Source organism: Grus americana, chromosome 2 (assembly GCF_028858705.1).
Source record: "Grus americana isolate bGruAme1 chromosome 2, bGruAme1.mat, whole genome shotgun sequence".
Lineage (NCBI taxonomy): Eukaryota > Metazoa > Chordata > Aves > Gruiformes > Gruidae > Grus > Grus americana.
The window spans coordinates 91,405,537-91,430,103 of record NC_072853.1 but is presented as its reverse complement, the minus strand read 5'-3'; the positions used below and the strand labels follow the sequence as shown (position 1 = coordinate 91,430,103).

At 38.4% G+C, this 24,567-nt stretch overlaps 1 protein-coding gene across 1 annotated transcript; it reads left to right on the top strand.

Annotated features, from left to right (window-relative positions):
- Positions 1–677: 677 nt before the first annotated feature.
- Positions 678–24,567, top strand: KDSR (3-ketodihydrosphingosine reductase). Its single transcript, XM_054815735.1, has 10 exons — positions 678–1,072; positions 8,636–8,725; positions 9,732–9,788; positions 13,821–13,886; positions 14,037–14,132; positions 15,230–15,421; positions 17,216–17,299; positions 18,828–18,911; positions 20,725–20,826; positions 21,182–24,567. The coding sequence occupies exons 1-10, from the start codon at positions 965–967 to the stop codon at positions 21,299–21,301; spliced, it is 999 nt and encodes a 332-aa protein (XP_054671710.1). The 5' UTR covers positions 678–964; the 3' UTR covers positions 21,302–24,567.

Sequence of the window (24,567 nt, the reverse complement as noted above, 5' to 3'; positions counted from 1 at the left end):
TTAAAAAGTTTGTGTACAAACAGGTGCTTAATATTCGAGACATTTCTGTAAGCACAGGAGGAAGCCAAGGTAAGTGCTCAAATACTGCCATAGTTAACCAACATGACTTTTTTTCCCCTTCCTCTCCCAAAACTGGCGTTTATTGCCCCGTGGAAGGGGCGTGCAGGGCCAACCCCGAGCACTCCACGGCCAGCTGGCGCACACCGCCCATCTCCTGGCCGACGGCAGCGGCGAGCCCACGGGAAGGGGGACGCCCCCAAACAGGCCTCTCGCTAACAGCCGGTACCTTCACAAGGGACGAGCTTTTCTGACCAAAGCTCTTCCTCGGACACCTCCGGAGAAACCTCCGCTCCGCCCCCGGGGCCGCGGTGCCGGCCAGTGCCCCCGGGTTCCCCCCCGCCTCACGGCTCCGCAGGCCAGGGCACCCCCCCCTGCCCCGCCCCCTTCCTTTCGGCGGGAAGCGGCCGCCCGCCCCACGTGACGGGGCAAGGTCCCCGCCCCTCGGGCAAAGACCCCACGGGGAGGCAGGCGCAGCGCTGCCGCTCCGCCCGTAGGGGGCGCCCGCCCGATCGCTGCCTCCTCGAGAGGAACCCTCTCTTCCCCGCCGCCCTTTGCCTCCAACCATGACCCCGAAAACACCCTCGGGCTCCAATCTCCGAACACCGTCCCGCCCCCCGACCAATCCGCGGGCACCTCCTCCTCCTCGCCGGCCAATCCTAACGCGCTGGCCTGCGCCCGCCTCGGCAGCCAATCATATCGCGGAGTGCCGGCCGGACTCTTCTCGTCCTCCTCCTCGCTCGCCCCGTGGCAGCAGCTTCCCCCTCCCGCCAGGTGCCGCGGCGCAGGCGGGTGGCTGCTGCTGCGCCGGGCTGCGGTCGGCGCCCCCCTCTTCGCAGCAGTAGCTGCCGCCTGACGGGCTTCGCCCCCTGCTCGCCGCGACCCTTCCGCGAGCGCAGCCCGAGCCATGCTGCTCCTGGCGGTCGCCTTCATCGTGGCCTTCGTCCTCCTCCTTTACATGGTGTCGCCGCTCATCAGCCCCAAGCCCCTCAAGCTGCCTGGCGCTCACGTTGTGGTGAGTGAGGCGTCCCGGGGGGGGGGGGCTGGGGGGGAGGTACGCGCTGTGCGAAGAGGGGGTCTCTGTCCCTTTCTGCTCGGCGCCGAGCGAGCGGGCCGTTGGCGGGGCGCCGCCGCTCGGCCTCGGCGCTTTCCCCGCCTCGAAGAGGGGGCTTCCGTGCGAGCCGCCCTCGGCTGTTCTGTCCGTTGGGCCGGGGCGAGGGGAGGCCGCTGCCGCCGAGGTGGGCGCGCAGCGCTGCGGGAAGGAGCGTCCCGCTGCCAGCCAGGCTGGCACCCGGGGGGTATGGCGGCGTTAGGGACCCCCGCGGGGGAGGCCCCGCTCCAGGCGGGGTGAGCGGAGGAAGCCTCTCGATCACGGGAACGGCGGGCTGCAGGCGGCGGGGGAAGGGAGGGGGGGCTCCGGCAGAGCGGGCGGGCGGTAAATCCCTGCAGGCTGGTGGTGTTCGGCGGCCCCCGGAGGCGGGCTGGTGGCAAAGGCCCGCGCTGGGGAGGCTCAGCGTTAGCGGTGCCCGCTGGTGTGCAAGGAATCTTGGCAGCTGGCTGCAGCACCCCAAGCTACCAAAACATGGGAGCCACAAGTCCGAGTGATAAGGAAACGACCTGTACTGATGACTCTGCCAACCGCTGCCTCTCGGTTGGCTTAAGGCGATCTTCTGAGTCACTAAAAATGCAAACTATCTTCAGTCTTAATGTTGACTTTTTGAGACAAGCCTTTTGTACTCTCGAAGTTATCGGTTACCTTGACTTTTGTTTTCTTGTAGCATCTCCCAAGGTATTTAAGTGGGGTGTGCGCTCATAAACAAAACCCGAAATCTAGTTTCCTTGGTCTAAGAAACAAGTCGGATGTGATGAAATGGGAAGACTAATACAAAGGAAGTGGTCAGATGGCACTCATGCACCCTTTTTGTTTTTAAGTAAATAGGTATTGATGTCTATGAGCAATATTTTGACTGTAGTCAAGATGATAGAAGTAAGTCTTTAGAAGAAAGTCTTCAGAAGAACATACTGTTGAAAGAGTTCACGAGCAGTTACACCACTAGAAGGTGTGTGGCTTTGTGAGGGAGGAAGGGGAACAATACCCAGGTGCTTTCAGGTTGATCAAAAAGTGAATTTGGATGCATGAGAGCAAGTGAGTTAAGTAGTTGAAAGAATCAAGATCCTAGAATCAGCTCTTTTAACTTAGCTTTAAATCCTGAAGGTATGTTATATGCAGAGAAGCTGTAGTTTACTGTTTGGTTAAATTTGCTTTTAAGGGGTGGGTAGCACTTGCAGATGCGCTTTATTACAGGGGGAGTTTGGGATAATCCAGAAGTTAGACCTTTTACGTGCAAGTGAATTTTCTTAGCTACTCTAAGTTGGGGGGTTTTTTGAGCTCTGTTTGGTGCCTGTTTTGTTTTGTGTTGGGTTTTTTATTATTATTTTGGAGCTCCTCTTTGGAGGATGGAGCTGTCCCCAGAATAATTTAGACCTGTCCAAGTTGCAACAGTATTCCCAAGTTGCTTTATGCAATAGGTGTTACTTGGATGCTGTAACTGGCTTTACAGCATCATATACTGTGTGAGGTGTGTTCAAGCTTGCGTTAAGGTTCTCTGGTTATGGCTCTTCCCACAGAAGTAATGCTTGTTAAGGAGGAACCCTTCAATAGTATTTTAGGAACCCTTCAATACTGTGTAAAAGCAAAGGTGAAGCAGGCTTAAGGGCCTTCTGTGACTTTTATGCAGAAATAGAATAGCGAACAAATAAAAAGTTTAATGGATTTTATTCCAAAATTTTGTTGGTTTGTGGGTTTTTTTAAATATATATATGTAGTGTTTGTCTCAAGTTTTGTCTGTTCTTTATGTGCTTAAAAGCTACCATGCTGGTTCTTCTAATCAGAATGGTTCATTTAAAAAAGTTCACATTGAAAATTGTGACAATATTCTTGTTGGAGAAACCTCCCTATTACCACTGCTGCTAATTTTATTAGCAGTTTAAGCTCAATTTGATACAAGCAGAAGTTTCACAACCAGTATTTCTGCAAGTCTTATAAAATTAGGAGTCCAGCTAGAGAAGTAACTATATTAATATATTGATGGATGAAAAGACTGTAGATATACTTAACTTGATAATACAAATCAAAATCTACAGGTAAACAGTTTTATTGGTGTCATCAGTGGCAGAACTACTTGTTTTATTTTGACTTTAGTTATGCTCTTAAAGTATTCATGCAAACTAATGAAATATGGAGCAATTGTTTCAGAGTTTGCTACTTCTTATATTTGCATATGCTGTTAATAACATTGGACGCTTGTATATTTGGATTTCAGATTTTCTAGTGTAATACATAAGGAAAAATACTGGTTGATTGTACTGTAAATCAAAAATCTTGTTCAGGGGGGCTTTCCATGTTGTGTGTGTAAAGTGAATTCTTCTGTCATATACTGGGAGTAAGTGTTCTCTGCTATTGAAATGACTGAGAGACTTCATGAAAATATTTAAGGGCTATAACACTATCTAAGGACTTCTTTGAAGTCTTCCACAGAAAAATATCAAAATCTGTTTAAGTGTTCTGCATATGTAAATTCTTTTCTAGTTTATGATTTGATTCAGATAACGCTGTAGATTAACAGTTGGTAATCTGTCAGGCCTCAGTTAAACCCAGTCTCGAAATAAAGAATAAACACCTGCAAATTGCATATTTAGCTGGTTAACCCCCCTCAAGAGGGTAAGTGATTACTACTGCACAGTAAATATAATTTTACAATATATATTTGAATAAATTGTTTTTCTGAAGCAGAAAAAGTCTTACCTAGAAACTCTTCTTTCTGGGGGGCCTGTTGAAAGTGTCATGAAAATATATCTGTTAAATTTCTGAAGGAAGGTCATTGGGCAACTTCAGATGCTATTACATATAAGTTACTGAATTTCAACTTAAATCAACATTCTATTAACTTTTAATCCTTCATAAAAAGTGTTTCTCTGCTCCTAGCAGTTACGGTTAATAGATGTTTGAGTTACAGCTAAGTAACTCACTCTGGCTGCCTTTTGGGATAGAAATTTGAAGCAGAGAACTTCTGGTTATTTTCTGTCTGTCCTCTCCTAGAGTCGTTCGCATGATGGAAGCGGTTGCTGTTAGGTGAGGTGTGCTTTCTGGAGGAATCATGATCATAGGAGTCTCTCTTTCGTAGGAAAGAATAGGACTGCTATTAAGAGTGAGAGTCTACAGAATTCCAAATAACTAATGGTCTAACCTGGTGGGTTTTTTACCCCCTCCTCTTATCTGTTGTGTATTTTGGTGACCCCACTGAGCACCATCAAATAAAAATGACTTCTTTGCTATCCAGTTGGCTCAAGCATCAGGTTTAGCTTATTTAAAACAAAATACTTTTTAGATGTTTAATGTTATTTGCTTTGTTTCTATCATGACTAGGAAAGTGTTCTCAAATAAAGGCTATAAAAATTATTTTTGTGCTCTAGAGCTGCTGCTTCTTGTGCTGAACTTCTCCGTGCTTCAAAGTCCAGAAGATTATTTTATACATCTTTTATTTTGCCATTGGTTTTAACTCCTTTCTTGGGCCTCAGGCTACATATTAGGACGCATCACCTATTCTGTGAGAATAAGCTATTATTTTGGTAGCTGGTTGTAATAGTTAGACAGGAGAATGAAAATAGGATAAGGCAGTCATTGCTGTTCCGTGTGCATCATGCTCACTTACACCACATTTAACTGCTCTTTGTCAGGGATGTTACAACTGCCTGACACATGTTCTCTCTGTTCTTTTTTTCCATTTCTCTACAAAGGTACTTTGCTTGATGAAGCAGAGTGCAACAAAAGATGTTGGGTCAAAAGCAGCCTTCTGTAAATTTCACGAGTGATGTTTAGAAACTGCCTTTGCTGAAATACCAATGCTAACCTTCCCCCCCCTTGTCTCAGCCTGAATCTTTCTAAAACCAAGTTGAAATTTCTGTGAAAAAAACCCAAGATCTAGGTGATATGAATGCAGTTTATCAAAGTTGGTGGACTAACAATGACAGGAAATGTAAAGATGTTCTCTTGGGACTGTCTCCCATTCAGATTGAAAAGGGCCTTTCGCTTGGACATCGTTCAGGATGATCATGCCAAATCCATATCCATAAGGGTCATCTCTAGTCCAGAAGTAGTTTCACTGCTTCTGCACAGAGCCCAACTTGATAACTGTGGTCAACTTTAAGACGGCCAATCTTGGTGTCTCAGCATTGTAGCTCTTGTGTTGGGACTGATGTGATCTGTGGTTTGGATGCATCCGAGTGGTTCGACAAGAGGTCATTTTGAGTCTAGTCAGGCAGACTAACCACTTAGTGATTACAGACATGTTCTGTGTCATTGGAACTAAATACCTTCTGTCAGAGCACTGTCTAAAAGCATGAAGTCAGCTTGCATCCAGTGCTAAGTGAAAGTTAATAAGCTGTGTTGGAGATATACAGTATCAATCAAGTCTTGATTTTGAGCATTACTGATGACAGTTCTGTCAATTTGGAGTTGGACTGTTTCATGAATGGAAGCAAATTTCCACTGTCTCAGATTTGAAAGTCAAACACAGCAATTCTCTGCCTCACCCCAACATTTCCATTTATCAAGGGGGAAATAAACCCTATGATCCTTAGAAGCTGGACTGTGTTATCAAGGATCATAGCTCGAGAAGTTGGAGCCAGGTCTATTTTAGAATAGTTCATTTGGTACCTGTTCTCAAATACAGAAAGAGCTCAATAACATGGCTCAAGGGCTGGTAGTGTTGCATTCTGAACATCTGAATTAATACTAGAATTTAATTGTCTCTTCCTGTCTCTTCAAGAGATTAGTCTGTACTTTGAGTTGCTGTGACCAGATTTTTATTTTTGCTAACTCCTCTGAACCTGGGTTACAGTGAAATTTAAAAACAGAATCAGTGGCAATTCAGATGTCTGGAACTAATGAGATGCAGTAGCACTGTAGAACTATTAGCCACAAGGGTAAGTAACCATGAGAATGTCTTGTTTAATAGAGTAGATGTGTGCTCTTCCTTTAATTCTGAGCATCTGTTAGTAACGTACCTAACAGACTTTGTAGATTTGCTTAGGCTAACTTAATTGTACCACAAAGCAAAGTTTTCACTAGTGTTAGCGATATTTTTTTTTCTATTACATTAGCATTCATGGTGAATGTTCCTGGAAGATGTGCGTATTAGTAACAGCCTCCCACCTAAATGCTAAGGTTCCCTGCTAATTGATATTGCCTTTTGTCACTGACCTATCTGATGTGAGCCTTATCCAGTGTTCTTGGGTGTGACTGTGAATAAAAACTTCCTTTTCCCACTTCTTGCATGACTTCAGACCTTGTCCTTCCGAAATGAATGTTTGTGGCTGACAAGCCAGAGGCTTGGTGCCAGTACCTTCACCTTCAAAGAATTCCTCAAGTACTGTTGTAGTTGACTTGTTTGTGATACTCAGCAGTTTGTGCAGGTAGCAGTCAGCTGTCTCTCTGTGCTATGCCAAAAATTGAAATTGGAGCAATCTTCCACGAAGATGGATTAGTTCATCTGCTGCTGTACCTGCTGCTGTTGAAAATCTGTAGAAGCAGTTCATGAGTGCTGTGGAAGTGAGGTCTGCCTGAATGTTATCAAGCTGAGTCTTTTAATCTTTTCAGAGATGTATTGAAATCTTGCAAGCTATTTTGGGAATAGAGTAAAATTCTTAACTTCTTTCCATCATGAAGCATTAAATTAATTCTGGGGTTCTGCTGGAGTCCCAAATTGTTAACTAACACTCACACTCTTACGGACTTCATTTACTTTGAAAGCAGTCATCCTTGGTTCAGAACACTACAGACCAGGCTTCACATTTCTAGAACAGGACATGCATCTTGGAGTCATCCTCAAAGGTTAGTGTAGTGTGAAGTTAATCTTGCAGAGAGAGTCAGTCAGAAGCTAATCTGAAGCAGCTATCTCCTAATAATAGAGGAAACTTAAAGAGCTGAAATTAGTTTTTGTGAATGCTACACCCATTCTTGGCCCATTTGTGACAGCAGCCAAGCCAGTTAGAAACCATGGACTGTCATGTAAATTTTTGTTTGCTGGGATTATTTGACTTACATGAAGCTATTTTTGAAAGTTAGTGATAAAATACTCATATGAAAGAAGAGTTTAGTGACTCATGGGAATGTACTTCTGGCTTTACTGCCTCCAGGAGCAGAATTTTAAGGATAATGCATTCTGAAAACAAAACTCTGAGGCATTGGCAGATGAGGAGACAGCACAAGGCTTTTGACAGGGTGCGTAGTTAGAGATTGGGGATCTTTGCTCTCCCGCGAATTAGCTCAATGCCTCCATTTTCTCATACTTAAAATGGAGGTGATCTTTTACTTTCTCTGAAGCCTTTTGAAAGGTTTTGATAAAGAACAAAAAATTACGATTTCCTGAACAATTGGAATTGCTTCTTTTTCCAGTTATTAGGAAATCTGTATTTCAGAACTCATTTCATCAACAGATTTATTTTTTTTACAATAATGGTTGCTAGGCATTTTGTTCCAATATCTTCTCAATTATAGCCTCTTAATATGCTGTTAAAAGAAAATTAAAATTATTTGGGTTTATAAGGAAGATACATTGTTTGTTTAAGGACCGAAGGCACGCAGGCTTAAATGAACAAGTCATCTAAAGGCATGTGGCAGACAGGCAGACATTTTTATTTTAGTCAAAAAGAGAAGTCAGGATTGTTGTCTACATAAGTAGGTTTATTGAGGGTAGTGAGAGAGGTGCTAAGGTGACTTTAACCTGTATGTTAGTATCGCTTGGTAGTGTATCCTCCTGCAACATATGATGCAGAGCTGTAGTCATGACCCTGCATTTGTCTATAGATGAACTGTTAATTCCCTGTTTATGTATGAGATTATTCAGTGTTACAGTTTAGAGGAGGAAGAAAAGGTAATGGAAGTTTAGGTGCTGGCATCCCCACAAAACTGGAATTGTGGGATGGCACAGACAGTTCAAAGTCCAGACTGGGGAACTGAGAAATACTGTACAGAGGGCCAACTGTTGAATTAATGGATTTTTTTTTAAATAAGAAAGAAGGTATTTTCCGTTTAGGCTTACATGATGATATCTTCAGCAGGCAATCTACAATTGTTAATTTTACAAATAAATTCTACTGTGACCGGGTATGGAGGGGCAGTATATAATTGTATTATTATGGCTAACATTAATAGTGATTTCATTTCAAACTTTTAACTACTTCTGTGTTTAAAAATAACCTACAGAACTTAGTCAAAAGCATGTGAGAGGAGCCCATGTAGGTCTAAGTGCGCCTGACACAAGAAAATAAGCAAAAAATACCACTGAGGTAAAACTGGTTTTGGATATAAACAAACACTCATTGATCTATTCAGATCTTATTTTTCATTCATACTCAATATGTAAACTAACTTTAGCGTGTCTTCTGTATTCATACCTCATTGGGTGATATTTTAATCCCAGTATGTTTTCTAAATTTTCATTTTATTTTACTCTCATCATATGGGAGAGGGGATACGAATAGTGGACTGACACTGCTGTTTTCAAATAACTTTTAGGTAACTGGAGGCTCCAGTGGAATTGGAAAATGTATTGCTATTGAATGTTATAAGCAAGGTGCTTTCATAACACTTATTGCACGGGATGAGGTAAGTGTATATGTATTTTTAATGGCTAAACTCTGTTCACAGCATCTGTATAGGAGGGGAATAATTTTGGAATTTATGCTTATTCATACTTTCTTCAGTATGTATTTTAAGGGGATCCTAAGCATTTCAAATTAATGTATTTGAAGAGGAGACGTGGCTGCTTTAAGGAGTGTAGCCCAACATGGAATTTGTGATTAGCTTGCCTTAAAACTCTGCCAGTGCTATCGCTTCTGTTAATGGCATTCATTATTTCACTGTCTAGATCTGTAGCAGAGGACAAAACCAGGAAAAACCCTATATTCTTTAAAACTGTAGAATTTCCCTACAGTAAGTGACAACTGGGGGATTAAAAACAACTCTTAAAATTCACAGCATATTTTGGTGTCTAATCAGCATTATATCATACTTTTTGCCAGTGAAAAATTCTTCATCGTGACAGCTTTGGAAGAAAAAGGATTGCTTTGTTCTTTTTTTAACTAAGAGGTATTCAGAATTTAGTTGGAATGACTCTGTTTTCATAATGGCTTGTTATTTTATTTGTAGAGAAAAACCAAATTATTCAGGAAACAAAAGCACTTAACTTTTTTTGGCCTTGGTCCCAGCTGTCTTTGATAATGTACTTACACTTGAGAACTTGTTTTGCATAACCTTGAATGCAGCCAGAATTAACACAATTTTTCTTGAATATGACAGTTTGAGAAAAATTAATATCTGCAGTCTTAGGTGCTCTGTATAGTTATGTGAAATAAAAGTATTAACTCTATTATGGAAGTCATTACTGGCTTTAGAAGATGAAGTGAAAAACAGATAAGCAAGTTCTGGTAGCTGGATGGAGTTCATGTTTTCGTCGTGTGTTCATAAATCTGTAAAATGACAATAGTAAAGTGTTATAACTAGTTGAGGATAACTTTCTGGGGCTTTAGGAAATGTTTTTGAGCCTTACTGAAATACTCAAGACTTACTGCTCTCAACTGCACTGCTTTAGTTGTTCTTGTATCCATTTCAGAACAAGCTGTTGCAGACAAAGAAGGAAATAGAAAAGTATTCTGTTAATGACAAGCAGGTAAGATCACTGCCAACAGTGACTGTTGTGTGTTTTGTTTAAGATAGTCACTACAACATAGTTTAGTAGTCCTGTCTAAAAAAAAAAAAAAAAAACCAAAGCTGTTTTACAAAAATGAGTGACGACTTTGGTATTTTTTAATTCAAATACTATCTGCTTACATGAGATGTTATGAACTCTGCTACATTTGATATTGCCTAGCTAGTGCATTAACCTGCTTTTCTTAGAGAAACAGATCGATGTCTTCAGTTGTAGGTGTAGTATGTTTTTTTGGATAGTTGCAACATACTGTTGCTCGGTAAGCGTTTGCATTCTTCAAAATGAAGTGGAAGAACCAAAGTTTTCAAATCTCTCATTTTGCAATTCATAAATACAGTGATTGTCTTGGGAAAGAACTTTAGGTAGTTGTTTCCAGGTTTAGTTCACTACATCATACTTGTATTCCTTTTCCTGGCAAAGTACTGTAACAGATGCACAAGGTAAATTTGTGAAGTTCTGAGACTTCTAAACACTGAAGCTGCTTTGAGTAGATAGTGCTCTCGTGCATAAAGGCACTGTTTCAGAGCTTGTGAAGGTACTAGCTTAAAATAGGTAAGCTTGCTATGTTCAAAATATGCAATTTCAAGAAGAAATGCTAAAATTATTTTTCACAGTACTAATAATCAAGGGGAGAAGATGAACAGTATTTAGACTGTTAACATCTTTGACTTCTCCTTTCTTGTATTCCAGAACTCTTTTGTTACTTTCATGATTACAAATACAGGCAATTTAATTGTCTGTGAAAAGGGGTTTGACTTGATAAATTGGATATTCTAATGAAAAGAAGCAATGGAAAAAGCCAAATATTTGGAGGCAATAATGTTAGTACAAGCTAATAGAATCTTATCTAATAACCGAAGGTATTAGGAAAATTTTCTGTCTTCACTTCCTTATATTTTTGTCAAATGGCTCAGCTGATTCTTTTTTTCTGTGCATGCTGCCTTACTCAGATCAATTTTATTTGAAAAACTAAGCCATTTGAGGTGAGGAGAAACTATATTTGGCCATCAGAATAAATAAACAAAGTCCGATAACTTTCTTTTAGCTGCTCTAGTAATTTCCCAAGCTTAGCATTAAAGTCAATCTCTTGTCAAACACTGTGTCAGGATGTTCTTATTAAAGTCTGTCCAAGCTTGATAGATGTGAACTTTTTTTAAAAAACATTACTCGGTCCATGTTCGTAAGAGTTTTGGTTAAAGTCTCAGAAGGTACCTTCAAGATTGAGAAAGCTCCAGTGTGGACTGAACAGGACTTCTTTTGCAGAAGCAGTTTTAGACTTGCACTTTTAGTCTATGCTTAACTTAAGCATAGACAGTGGGAGCAATAGGCAGGCTGGCTCTTCTGTAGCTAATGGTGGGCTGTAGGCAAGGTCACAGGGAAGCCTGTCTGATCTAAATGCAAAGAACAGAACTGTAAAAAGTGGGGAGTCTGGGACAGAGTTCACACTGGAACAGCAGATCAGAAGCTGGAAATTGAGGGTAGCTGAACCGAGAGAAGCTGTACAAAAGGGTTGCTGAAAGAGTGTAGTGAAAGATGATGTCTGATATGGATCACGTACACAGAGACTGTTACATTTACTAGATGTCGAGCTAAGAGGCAAAGATTCTCAGGAAAGATTACTTTTTATGTGAGTATTTCTGTCACCATTCAGCTCTTGGATATATGCATGAAACCAGGTTGCATTGACAACCAGCATCTGGCATCTACATACATTTTAGTGTTTCACTAGGCAAATGTTCTTTTAAAGACGTCTGCATGCAATTTAGGGTGCTGACAGTGCAGCCTTTGTGGGTATAGGTGTGCAATGGAACAAAATCCTTGCCCTTAGAGAGTTTTTTGCAATATTTATTTAATACCTTTCCTAATATAGAATATTCTGAGATACTTCACTGGGAGTTGAATTGATCTTTTATTGTGAAAGTTTTATTAATGATCCAACACCATGCAATATTTAGAACAAAAAGTGAGGAACAGGGCTGGGGATATTAGACAATTGCTGGCAGCATAGTCTGTATCCTAGGCATGGATCTATAGTGCATGCTCTGGAGTGAAGGTAATCAGTATATTGTAGCAGAAGAAAGAACATATGATAATAGAAGCAAAGAGGTGAATTGTATAATGTGACAGTAGTCAATAAAAGCTGTGGTAGTTCCTGAGTGTGCTGTTCACAGTATGAATAACTAATCTATGCAATCTGATATATTAACCAGCTGCACCGATTTTGATACAGAACTGTGATTTATTTTTTTTAACCACTGATCTTGCAAAGACATCCGGATAATAAAGCAATGTTGGTTTTGTTCAACTGCTGTTTTGTTCTGAAATTTATGTAAAAGATAAATATTTCAAAAATGTAATAAATGCCCTAAGGGGAGATGCATGCAGATCCACCAATAACTTGCGCCACAAGTTTACTCTGATGTCCAACTACACACAATGCTGGGAGGCAGGAATAGCCAACCTGCTGTACAGGAATGGCAAGCAGATGCTGTTTATGCAGCTAAGAAGTGTTGCATTCTGACCAGAGGCAAAACTGACAAATGACTAGCTGCCAAAGTAGCTAGTTACACTGTGGTAAGCTTTTTTTTTTGGTGTGCATGTGTGTCCAGGTGCTTCATAAGTGATCATGATGATACTTGTTACAATTGTTGATGACTTGGTTTTGTTTCACCTCAAACCGATTTTAAATGAATTGAACAAAGTAACAGAAAGGATAGAAATTGGAACAAGAATACAGGAGTCCCTCCTTTTATTGTGATATCAGATTGCTTCCCCTTTCAAGATGATGAATTGCCTTGAAGCTCTACTGATGGCTCAGCAGACACAGTAGCTTATTTGTGAATACATGGCCAAGCTGGAGTTTGTAGTGATCTTAGAGTTTGTAAGTAGTAACCCAAAGGCGGTGCTTCCTTTGGCCAGAAGTTGATTTGGAGGTGCTTCAAAACATAGATTCCGAGATCATCTTGCTGAAAGTGATTAGTAACTTTCGAGAAAAAACAGGCTCTAACTTTTAGCTGTGACAAAACTTAGGTATCACTGTCATCTGATTTTTTTTTTTTTTTGTTTTCCTGTCCTGTCTGTCCTACCCCACCCTGGCCCAATGCTTATTTTCATTTTTCTGTATCTTTCAAACCAAACCCCGTGATCTCTGGTTTCCAGACAAGGAGTAAACATATACAGCTTACTTCACTTTGTAGATATTTATGACACTGTGCAACTAGTCAGTTTCTCATAGAATTTTTATTTTACTGTTCTCCTTTGCATGTTCCAATTAAACAGTATCCAACTAAGTCTAGTACTACTCTTCAAAAAAACCTTTGAAATAAGTGCTACCACACTTTGGCTCTGGGTAGTGTGCATTGCCAGTGCTAAAGTTAGCAGGTTTTTAACACTTGCTAAACTTTGGAAAAGGGTTTTTTTCTGGGGCTTTTTGGTTTTTAGGGGTTTTTTGTGGGTGGTTTTTTTTTTTTTTTTTTGCATTGCTGATAGTGTTGTTTCAGAGCAACACTCTGCAACTGTGCCTTTCTATGATGTGGAGAAAAAATCTTTTTCCTTAAACATGAGCCTAAGCCTCACAAATGGTTTGACTTGTGTTTAGTGCTGATGAAAGTTAAATGTAGCACTGTAGAATTTTGACTGCCTTAGAACAGTTTTTACTAAACTTTATGTAAATAACTTGGGTCCTAGTGTGTCTTAGTACAGTAAATTAGAAATGATATTTTGCCCATGAGCAGCTGCTTTGAAGATCCTGAAATGCTTATTTGTTCTTAATATCTTTATTATATTAGAATGTGTGTGTGAGGGGGAGGAGCTCAGAGGGGGCAGGGATTGCTTTCTCCAGTGTGGGAGAAGTGCAAAATGTCCTGTCAAAGAGATTTCTTGTTTTTCTGAACATGATATGTCACTGGGTTTTGTTTCATTTTGAAAGGCTTGGAGTCAACAGTTATTGGACTTACTGTGTTGTGAAAATGTTCTTTCACTTTCCTTTTCTAGGTTGTACTATGTATTTCTGTTGATGTATCTAAAGACTACGAACAGGTGGAGAATGTTCTAAAACAGGTGAGGAGGTAACTGATTCACCTATGTATTGTAAGAAGCTTATCTCTATGTGATGTATTTCTAATGGAAATAGTTTCTTATAATGATACTGTGCTATAGGAAGGGGTTTTTCCTGCTAAAGAACATCTTGACCTCTATGCCCTCTTCCAGGCTCAGGAGAAGCTAGGGCCAGTTGACATGCTTGTAAATTGTGCAGGAACATCGGTTACAGGAAAATTTGAGGATATTGAAGTGAATTCTTTTGAAGTAAGTAATCATACTTTTTTATTTTATTACATGATGATTTCTTATTCAACCGTTCTGACAATTAGATTACATTCTCATGTCTTTGCAGACTTTGTATGAATACTGATAACCTTGATTTGTGATACATTCCAATTCTGACAGCTATCTTTAGATTTGCAAGGATTGCTTCTAATTTCTCACCTAACTTATCAATCCATTGATGGATCAGAATAGTGAATTCTCCCTCTGTGACAGAGTCCTCAAGATGGCAGAAAAGCCTGGCATGTATTTTTATAGTTTAATGCACTGTGAAAGGCACTGAATTTCACATGATCTCATTTTTTTTTCTAGTGAAGATTTTTAGATATTTTTAACCTGTTTAAGAAAAATTTGTCTGTTACCAGTGTTAAGCTCTGAGGTGCACAAGTTGTTTGCAGCTTGAGAAGCTGCTGCTCTGATGAAAAGACCAAAAAATTACCCAGACCCTCTGTATTTTGGTCACTTCGTTCCCACAGCCCTCAGGCCCCCAGATAACATTGACTTATTTGAAAATACTAAATAGGCATAATTTTATAATAAATTTGAATCATCCATTCTATTGCTTGTATAGGCTATCAATTATGTTTTAGGTCTTCTAGAGAGGAAAATTAAAGACTTTCCCTTATCCATCAAAGATTAAAATCTCTGAAATGCGTAAATACATAAAATTGTTCCTGTTTCCTGTTTTAGAAAGCTTTTTAAACTTTCCTTTCAGTATGTTTTCATACATAAATGGATTGCTTCCTGGACACTGTTTAGGTTAGATTTTCCCTCAAATGTTATTCTTATTTCCTTGAAGGCCATATGGTTCACAGTATTATCAGTATCCTGGATGCTATTAAGACATGTAGACAGACTGGATTTCTTTTGGCTTGAAGTGAGATTTTTAGTTATAAAACAGTTTATAAAGCTGTAGAATAGAAAACAATTGTTGTTTCTCTTGCCAGCTGATAGAACTACAAGTCTACTGAACTTCATTGTTACAGCAGACTGAAATAGGGATTTTTGATAAATAATACCAAACAGCTGAAGGATTCTGAATCTGTGGCTAAAACACCATATTAATTTTGTTTGTACAGAGACTAATGGCAGTCAATTATCTGGGTAGTGTTTACCCGAGTCGAGCAGTAATTGCTACGATGAAGGAACGACGAATGGGAAGGATTGTGTTTGTCTCATCTCAGGCTGGGCAATTAGGCCTGTTTGGTTATACAGCTTATTCTCCAACAAAGTTTGCTCTTCGAGGATTGGCTGAAGCACTGCAAATGGAGGTACGTGTGCAATAATTTCAGTGTTCTTGATTGTAAACAAAAATATTTTTTTTAATTAGCAGCACAACACATTTTCATTTAAATAGCTCTCTTTTTGTCTTGTGCAGCACTACTGATGTGTGCGGACACTGATGATGCGTGTGCTATGTTGGCCCTTTTTATGGCAGCGGTACAATCCTATTGCTCTGCAGTTAACTAGGCTGATCAATTGCATAAGAGGGAATAGATTGACTCTCTTCCTAGAACTGAAGATGACCCCATGTGCAGACTCTTTTTTAATCTTTTATTTTAACTTAAAGGACTTGGACTTTAAGTCTTTTGAGTAAAAGTCTTTCTCAAGGCTTTAAGTGTAGATTGATATTGAAGATCCTGTGGATGCATGAGGGGCAGGCCCGTGTTTCCCAGCTTGTGAGGCCATGGTAGGTGGTATGTGAGCCATAGGAAACAGTAAAATTTGCAAGCTAGAATTCGAGGATTGTCCACAAAAAAAAAAATCGTGTTGACAGTGGTTCACCCTTCTAAATGTTGGTATCTGTGAGCTTTTTATAGAGTGATGATCTAAGCTTATGCTTAAGTCAAGACTGAAAACCAAACAAACACATTATTCAGTAAAATTACATTGGTAAGTAAATTGTAGTAAGACAGGTAAAATTGATCTGAAAATTACTTCCCTTATTCTTCTGTTAATGTATGTTTTAGTAGTTTAGTGTTTATATATTAAATGTCTATGTTTGGATCTAGACCCTTGAATAGTCCCTGTTGTTACCCTCTTCTGTTCAGTGTAGTTGATCAGGATAAGAATGTGGGGTAACACTGCCTCTAATCACTTCTAGCCTGCCAAATAGAACAATGTGACAGCAGGGTCTTTCTTCAGACTGCTGACAGATACTTTTGTGAAGACTGGATTATTCAAAACTAAAAATAGGGTGTTTATAGACCTGTGATGTGATATTCCAGTAAATGTTTTCAATGTTTCATAATATAAATAAAAATGCTTAGTGCTTTACAACACTTTACCTTAGCTCTCTGAACATTTTCATTAAAAGCTTCTTTATTTGTATTGGAGTGCAGATTTACATTGTAGTTTCTCAATAGTAGAGGAGTAAGATGTGTAATTCTGTGACACATACATACAAATCTATAATGAAGTGCAATCCTTGACGCGAGACCTTCCATTTTTCCTCAAATTTTCTACTTATTTTTTTGTCTCCTTAGACTTTGACCTCTTGCAAGTTAATACTGTGGGTTGAAAAGCCTTGTGACTTGAGTATACCTCTTAAAGATATCAAATTTGAGTTTTACATTTTTGTTGGGTTTTTTCCTCATATTTGTCTAGCAGTGAAAATATGTTGACACAAACAACAACAAAAAAGCATGCTAATAAACATCAGTGAAAGTCTTTTTAGCCTCGTGTTTATGAATGCTGAGTACTGGCGTTTGGCTATGGCTTAGCCTTTTTTTAAAATTGAAATTGGTAAAATTATAGAGCTAAACTACTTTCATATTCCTCCTAAATGTCTTAAATGCTTAGATTCATAATTTACATCAAATGCAAAATTTTTTAGATATTCTTCTTAAAAAAACAACACAACCATGTCTTTAAAATATTTGCTGTTTTGCTTTCTCATTTGACAAAACTCTGAGTCTTGCAAGTGCTGAATATGAGGGTGACAACACTAGAAGCAATTTAAATTCACGCTTGCTGTATTTCTTCAGTACAAGAGAAATTGATGAAGTTGAGGGACATGTAAAGGCTGTCAGTATTAAGATAACACTTACTTTTGTAAAATACAGGTAAAACCTTATAATATCTACGTAACGGTGGCCTACCCTCCAGATACTGACACACCTGGCTTTGCAGAAGAAAGTAAAACAAAGGTAAATTGTCCTTCAGTAATACTGTAATGTTTTTAAAGCTTCACTTTGTAGTAAGCAATGCATTTCAGATTTCATTCACTTCTGTAGTACTTTTGAAATCAGTGCATATTAAGATTTTAAGAAGTAAACACTTCAATTTTATCAACTTAACTAGTCAGAGTTAAATAGGCTCATCTTATGCATTTTATTGTTCTGCTTTAAATGGAAGAACTACCGACCTTTATCTGAAACACTGCAAAGTCTTTCTGCATACAATTGAAATATTGTTGTGGAATGGTAAACTGTAAACCACTATTTGTTTTGATATCAAAGCTTAGAGCCAAAAATAAAATTCCTATTTTGTGTCTTTGATAATATGCCATTGTTCTGATAGATGTGATGGATCAAAATAAACCTTAGTTCCTTCAGTGAAGTCTGCAAATTAACCATGCTGTATGAATTTATGTAAATAATGGTTGATTTCAGCCTGCCTTTTTCTCAACATGTCATTAACTTTAGCTGTTGCTCCTGAACAGCTGCTATATTTTTTCCCAAACTTAGAAGTATTATAATGTTGACAACCTTATATCTCTTTCAGATTTGGTTGATACTGGCCAGTAAGCTCAAAAGTACATAGGGGTTATGAGATGGAGATCTGATGACATAAGCCATGTCACTCTAGGAAAGCATGTAAAAGGTGTCTGTATGAGGTTTCTGCTGGCAAAGACACATTACAACAAGTTGACTTCCAAGCACTCTTTTCTTTCTGATTTAGTGCTGTTTTCTCTTTATCATCAGAACCATCTATCTTAAGGTATTGAGCATTTAAAAAGCTTGCTGTGCAGTTAGCTCCATTATTGCTTTATTTGTTAAAAGGACATGAATGACAAACATGCTTCTAAATAAAGCATATTTTTGCCATTTCTTTTTCTAACAGACCAGATTTGGTGGGATGGGGTTTTTTGGGTTTTGGTTGCTCTCTTTATGAAAGAAATTGTGATTGCTAAAATAACTGCCATAATTGCTTTCTTCAAGTGAGGTAAAGTGACATAAATGCTCTAAAACACAAAGAAATGAAATGCAGTGATGGGTTTTGGTGGATACCAGTGTTTGGAGTTCGAGAATTTTTTTTTTAAATTGTTTTGTAGGATTTCAAAGTATTTCAGGCCTATCTTTTACATCATTTCTGGTAAAAAACCATAAGAAAACTAATACAGGTGTTGAGGAGACATAGTTTAAGCATTTTGATAACTTCTACTGACAATAAAATACTTGGGGAAAACCCCTAACTTTTTCATATTTTATTAGTAGTAAAATATAAAAAAAGTACTACTCAAGGAAAAGTTGGCATTTCCCTTCATAAAATTAGACTGTTATTTATAAAGGTGCTTTTACCTTTTTTTAAATGGATGTTTTACGTGACAGTATGATACCACTTGCTAACAGTGATGTCATCCATGACAAAAGACCCAAAACCAAAATTTGACCTTCATGTTTTTCTCTCCTGTGTATTGTTAGTCAAACTTACATTGGTGTTTTTCTGCTAAAGCCCTTAGAGACAAAGCTAATTTCTGAAACCTCATCTGTTTGCCAAGCAGAACAAGTCGCCAGAGTTATAGTCAAAGATGCCATTGTAAGTAAATTATCTTTTTAAAGTATGTTCTGCATTGGAGGGACTAGGATCACATGCAGTGCTTGTTTAAGACTGTAAGACAACAGCTAAGCTAAATGCAAAATCAATTTACACAAAACAGTACGCTTTGCTGGTTAGTTTGAACAGGAAGTATTTTCTATATTCTTGTTTTGTTGCTGTGCCCACAAATCATTTTATATGATCTCTTGGAACTGAAAAGTATCTGAAGTTGAACATTAGACAGAACAAAATGATGCATTGGTATGATGCAATGTCTCAAAGGCAGATTATGACTGACTTTAAAGCACTACATTCTATTGAATTTTTATGTATCAAATACCATTTGTCTAACCTCAAAAGCTTGTTGGGCTATCTTATTTTTCTTGAAGATGAGATCATATAAAAATAATTTTTCAATAAATGAAGGCAGTCTAACCTTTTTGGCTTTTAATGTCTTAAGTATGTGATTTATGAGTGATTAAAATACATAAAATTGCACTCTTCGTGTTTAAATGTGTATTGCCTTTCTGAGGAGTTTTTTTAAATGTTTTATGCTATGGAATGCTTACATACTTAATAAAGCATCTCAGAATGGAAACAAACATGACAGTTCATGTTCATAAAGCACAGCAATTGAATCCTAAAATCTGTAACTGTTTTACAGTTCCAAATACGCTTGATCTTCAACATGATTTACATCTACAGCAGGTGTTCACTTGTGAAGTTTTGACAATATTTTCACAAATACAGCACATAAACACAAAATTATGTCTGGTTTTGGGGTGGTGAGTTTTGAAAGCAAGTATTATCTGACATAGTATTCTGCTTTGGTGCTTAAGGAAAACTGATCTCTTTAATCTTAAGCATCTGATATTTCTATACCATGCTTTCCAGCACTTTGAATGATATATTAGTTCAGACATGGTCTTCATGCACTCAAGATATCATCTCAGAGACTAAAATAGAAATTAAAAGGTAGCTCTGTACTGTAGGAACTCACAGTCCTCTCAGGTGTGTGTTGGGAAATAACTAAATCTCATCCTCTACTACTTTGCATAGATTCACTCCTAATCCTGATTCAGGAACACCACCTCTTCTGTTCACTTCCCCATTCCATAGATTTAGTCCTGCAATGGTTCAGAAAGTCTGTTTTCCAACGTAAAGTCTGCTGAAAATGAATGGGGGAAGCCTAGGATTCAGAGCTATAGAGCTGCAGTTTTCCTGGTGTCTGTCTCTTCTGCCAGCTGAACTGCTTAGCAGGCTGTGTATCTCATGGTTTTGAGGAGGGCAGATTAAAAATTCTTGATGTAGGTGGAGGAGGACCGCTTACCCAGCATTTGAAATACACTGCCCTGCGAAATCTCAATGCAATAGCAAGCTAATTTTAACAAAGGGCAAGCAGTATTTTATTCTACAGTTATAGCGGTGATAGGTGATGTGACAGAGTTAGGGTGTGACTGTCTCTCATACATTTACCCATGGGGAGACGGTTGTGCATTTTCTCCATCAGTAAGCATGCTTCAATAGGAAATTTAGAAGAAATCTGCAGTAATTTAGCATACCTCTCCCTAAAGAGAGATTAGCTTCCTTCTCCATTTTTAAGTGAATGCCTTTTGGAATGTTGCTGTATAGCACAAAATATTTTAATATTCTTAATTGTGTTAATTTTTTTCTACATAAAAATACTTGTTGTTAGTGACATCAATCAGCAGTATTAATCAAGAATAGCTGTTGAAATAAGACACATGATGATTTGCCACAACTGGGTAAATTACTTTTTTCTCTTCTTAATTGCTGTTTTCCTCTCATCCAGCAAGGGAACTTTAACAGCTCAGTTGGATCAGATGGCTACATGCTATCAATATTGACAAGTGGAATGTCACCAGTCACTTCTATTACTGAAGGTCTTCAGCAGGTAACATTTGGGAAGGCCCTGTAGTCACAATTTCTTATAGGTTAAAATACTTTAAAACGTAGAGCGTTATGCAAACTTCAATTATTTTTTCATCAAATGGCTGTTAACGCTGTGGAGACTTGGGTTTAGGAAACTGAAGGAGTATTTTCAAGTTGAAGGAGCAAGTTGGTGGGAAAGCTAAGATTGCTATTTGCTACTCAGTCCTGAACTGTTACATAGTTATGATGGTTTTCCTGAGTTTGTTTTCTTGAGATGATATAATATACCTGCCTGGAACTCTTTTATTTCACGAGTAAATAATATGCTGCAATCTGAGATCTTAAATGAAATGAAATATGTTTCTCTCTATTTCCAGGTTGTTTGCATGGGCATTTTTCGCATCATTGGCCTGTTTTACCTAGGAAGTTTTGACAGCATAGTTCGTCGCTGCATGATGCAAAGGGAAAAATCTGAAAGTGCAGATAAAACTGAGTAATCTTTACTTTGAATTGAAAGAAGAATGTCAAACAGTCCTGGACAGCTTGCTGCTCAAGTGGGACTCAGTTTTTCTTCTGAAGGATTTAGACTGGAAGTACTTGCATATGTGACAGATGAGTCCCCCTAAGAGCTATGAAAGAAGACAAAAGTACAACTCCAGAAAATGCCAAACTATGCAAAAGTGTGAATGAGGATTAGATATTTTTTGGGGGTGATTTGAGTTGGAGAGAATTTGGGGAACTTGTAAGTGATCTGCAGAGTAGATTTTGAGAATGGACTATGTGTGGTAATTCTGGACAAATGCTTAAGTTTTCTCACTTTGGTGCTTATGGACAAAATAAGTACCATGACAGACTGGGCTGAAGTAGATTGAAGTCCCCTGAACAAGTTGGTACCTTTTGCTAACGTTTTGGGACTGTTTTTAATTTAGAATGTTAACTTTTCCTTTGGCCAATCTACAGATCCTTCTGTCAATGACAGCTTTCCATATTCTATCCAACATGCAACTGTGGAAACCTTAAGATGGCAGATATATTTGTATGATCCAAGCTTTCTCAGTCTGGGAGTAATTAAAAAGTATGGTTTAATATATGCATACTTTCTAAAGGGAGATGAAGAACCCGTTCCCACAGAGAAATGCTAGGAGATGTGACTGGGTCTGTAGCTCTTCTAGCCTTTGAAGTACATTGTGAACAAAAAAAAAAGTATCAAGTGTGTTGATTACAACTTTCAGCATTTTAAGCCATTGAAATAATGTACAATTTTTGCAGATACTTACTTTTCCTTATCTGCCAGCTTTTGCTCTGGAAAGGAAAGTAGCTTAATGCTACTGTTATGCACATTATTTTTCAAAGCTGCAAATGATGAGCCAAACCAGTAGTTGATGATAGAATCAATTGTAATTAAAATGCCAGGCTCTTCCAGTAGCAGGAATGTAGCTTTTTGGGGCAGGGGGTCTGGAGGGAAAGTGGCATGTGTCAGAATGGCATTCCACACTTAATTTTATCGCTACATGGAAAAACTTCCACGTGACAAGAAATTATTTAAAATACTCCGCTTCTATGCCCCACTTCTAATTTGTTTCATTTACATTATATGAAACAAGGCTGCTCAATAACTGCTTCAGAATACACAGAACCCAGTGGTTGTTTCTAATAAATCTTAACACTGAAAAAGCTTGATGAATAACAATGATGTTTTAAAGGGTGCACTATATATACTGTTTATTTAATGGACCACTATAGCAAGTGCCTTGTGAGCTGCTTTTTTTTCTCAAAAGCTGCATATTTTGTATTTGTTAGCACTGCTGTTTTTTCAATGTCACATTTTTCATTTTCAGTCAGTACACTGAATCTAAAATTACTCATAAAACTGGGCACTTTCTTGAAAGTAATATTTCACAACAAAATAGGCGAAATTGATTGCTTTTGTTAAGATATTCTCTACGTCTATTTAAGAAGAGGTATTCAGTTAAACTGAGATGAAAAATACTAGGTTGTTAACTGGAAAACCTTTAAAATGTAATTTATTAAAGCTGTCTGTTCTCCCTTTCTGAATTTGGTTGATCACTTTTCAAATTTTCTTCACATAGACTAAACTTTAATACCTGGTTCACAAACATGTATTTTGGGGAGCGTCACATTGGTACTCTCATTTTACGTGGTTAGAGTTTTGTTAGATGACAGACGTTGAGGCATTGTTGAATTCTTCCCAAAGTCCGTGTTTTAGGTCCTGCCTCCTGATCTTGTTTAGATATGTGAAGTTGTGCATGCCTAGAATATAATACTAATTTTGAGAGTAGAGTGTATTCCTGCATTTTTAAACAGCTAGGCTTCAGTGCAAAGAAATCTAGTGTGCATATGTGTTTCCTGTGCTGCTTAATGAGAATGACATAATGGAGCATTTATCCTATGTCCATTGTCAACGTTGCTGTGTTTCTTAAAGCAACATACCAATGCTATTTGGACCCTATTACCTATGTTAATTCTTATTTTGATGCAAATCAAATACTCCTTTGATCACCTGCAAAAGATACCAAAATAGGTGAATGGGTTGTGCTGTAATTTGAAAGAAATGCTTATGGAAATGACTTGACATCAACACAAGCTTAAAGGTTAGGACTTAAAACCAGTAACACTTTGGATACTTGAATTTTTGGATCTTCAGCTTGGAATGTTAAAGGGTTTGCATTTAAGAAACATGATCCAGAAGGCCAGAGCACACACAAAACACTATGGCAGGTGGGCCTCTTTAAAATATTTCAGGTTGGACATCTTAGGTCCCTAATCACTCATTCTTGACTGAAGAGTCCTCCGAATAATGTCTGATAGAATTCAGCACAAGTGTCTGTGAGGGAGGAATAAGAATACTCATTGAAAGTTACAGCCCTGATCTATAGAGGCTTCAGTTCACACCTAATTTTACATAGTGTAAGTGGTTGTATTGACAGTAAAACTGGAGGGTGAACCGCTCGGCAATTCTGGAAATTGAAATGAGGTAAGTTTTTTCTGAAGAAACAAGGAAAGAATAATCTTTTTCAATGTTCTAGTTTCTGCTGTTGCAATTTAATGCAGTTAACTTTAACTGATACACTTTTCCAACTATTTTATTGTCAAGACATAGTAAAATGTCAACTACAGCAACCTTTGGTGTAAATCTTGTTTTCTTATGCACATTCTCTATCTACCAATGTACTCATTTAAAGGTCCAATATTAAGTGAAGGAGATGCCTTGTAATCTTGTGGAAAAATGTTTAGCAGCTGAAAAAACTATTTTGCCAGTTGAAATGTTACAAAACCTCTGCATTGAAATGTTTTAGCAGTGTATTAGATCTGTGAAGAACTTAAAATAGGCTTTATTACTTTTTGTCAAATTTGACAATAATTTAATCACTTGTGCCATATCAGTTGGTGTCTTGTCTCGTGTTTTCTTGGTCAGTCTTAAAGATTCGATTTTTGGCTTCAATAGTCTTCTCCATTCCATGTAGTTTCTAATGACTGTCTGCTTTAAATTTATCGTAATTTACATATAGTTTACTTCACCAAGGTGTTCATGTGCAATTTAAATAGATTTAATATTTTACTAAGAACAAAGATATAGGTAAATAAACTTTATTTGCTGTGAAAAACTTTAGGCACTTTTAAATGGTATATAGCATTATTTGTAAAAAGAAACCTTGTGCTTATTGCTTCATCATTTTTGTGCCAGAACTGTAAACTAGTTTTCATATTTTATATTTCTCAAAATAAATGGAGAATCAACAAA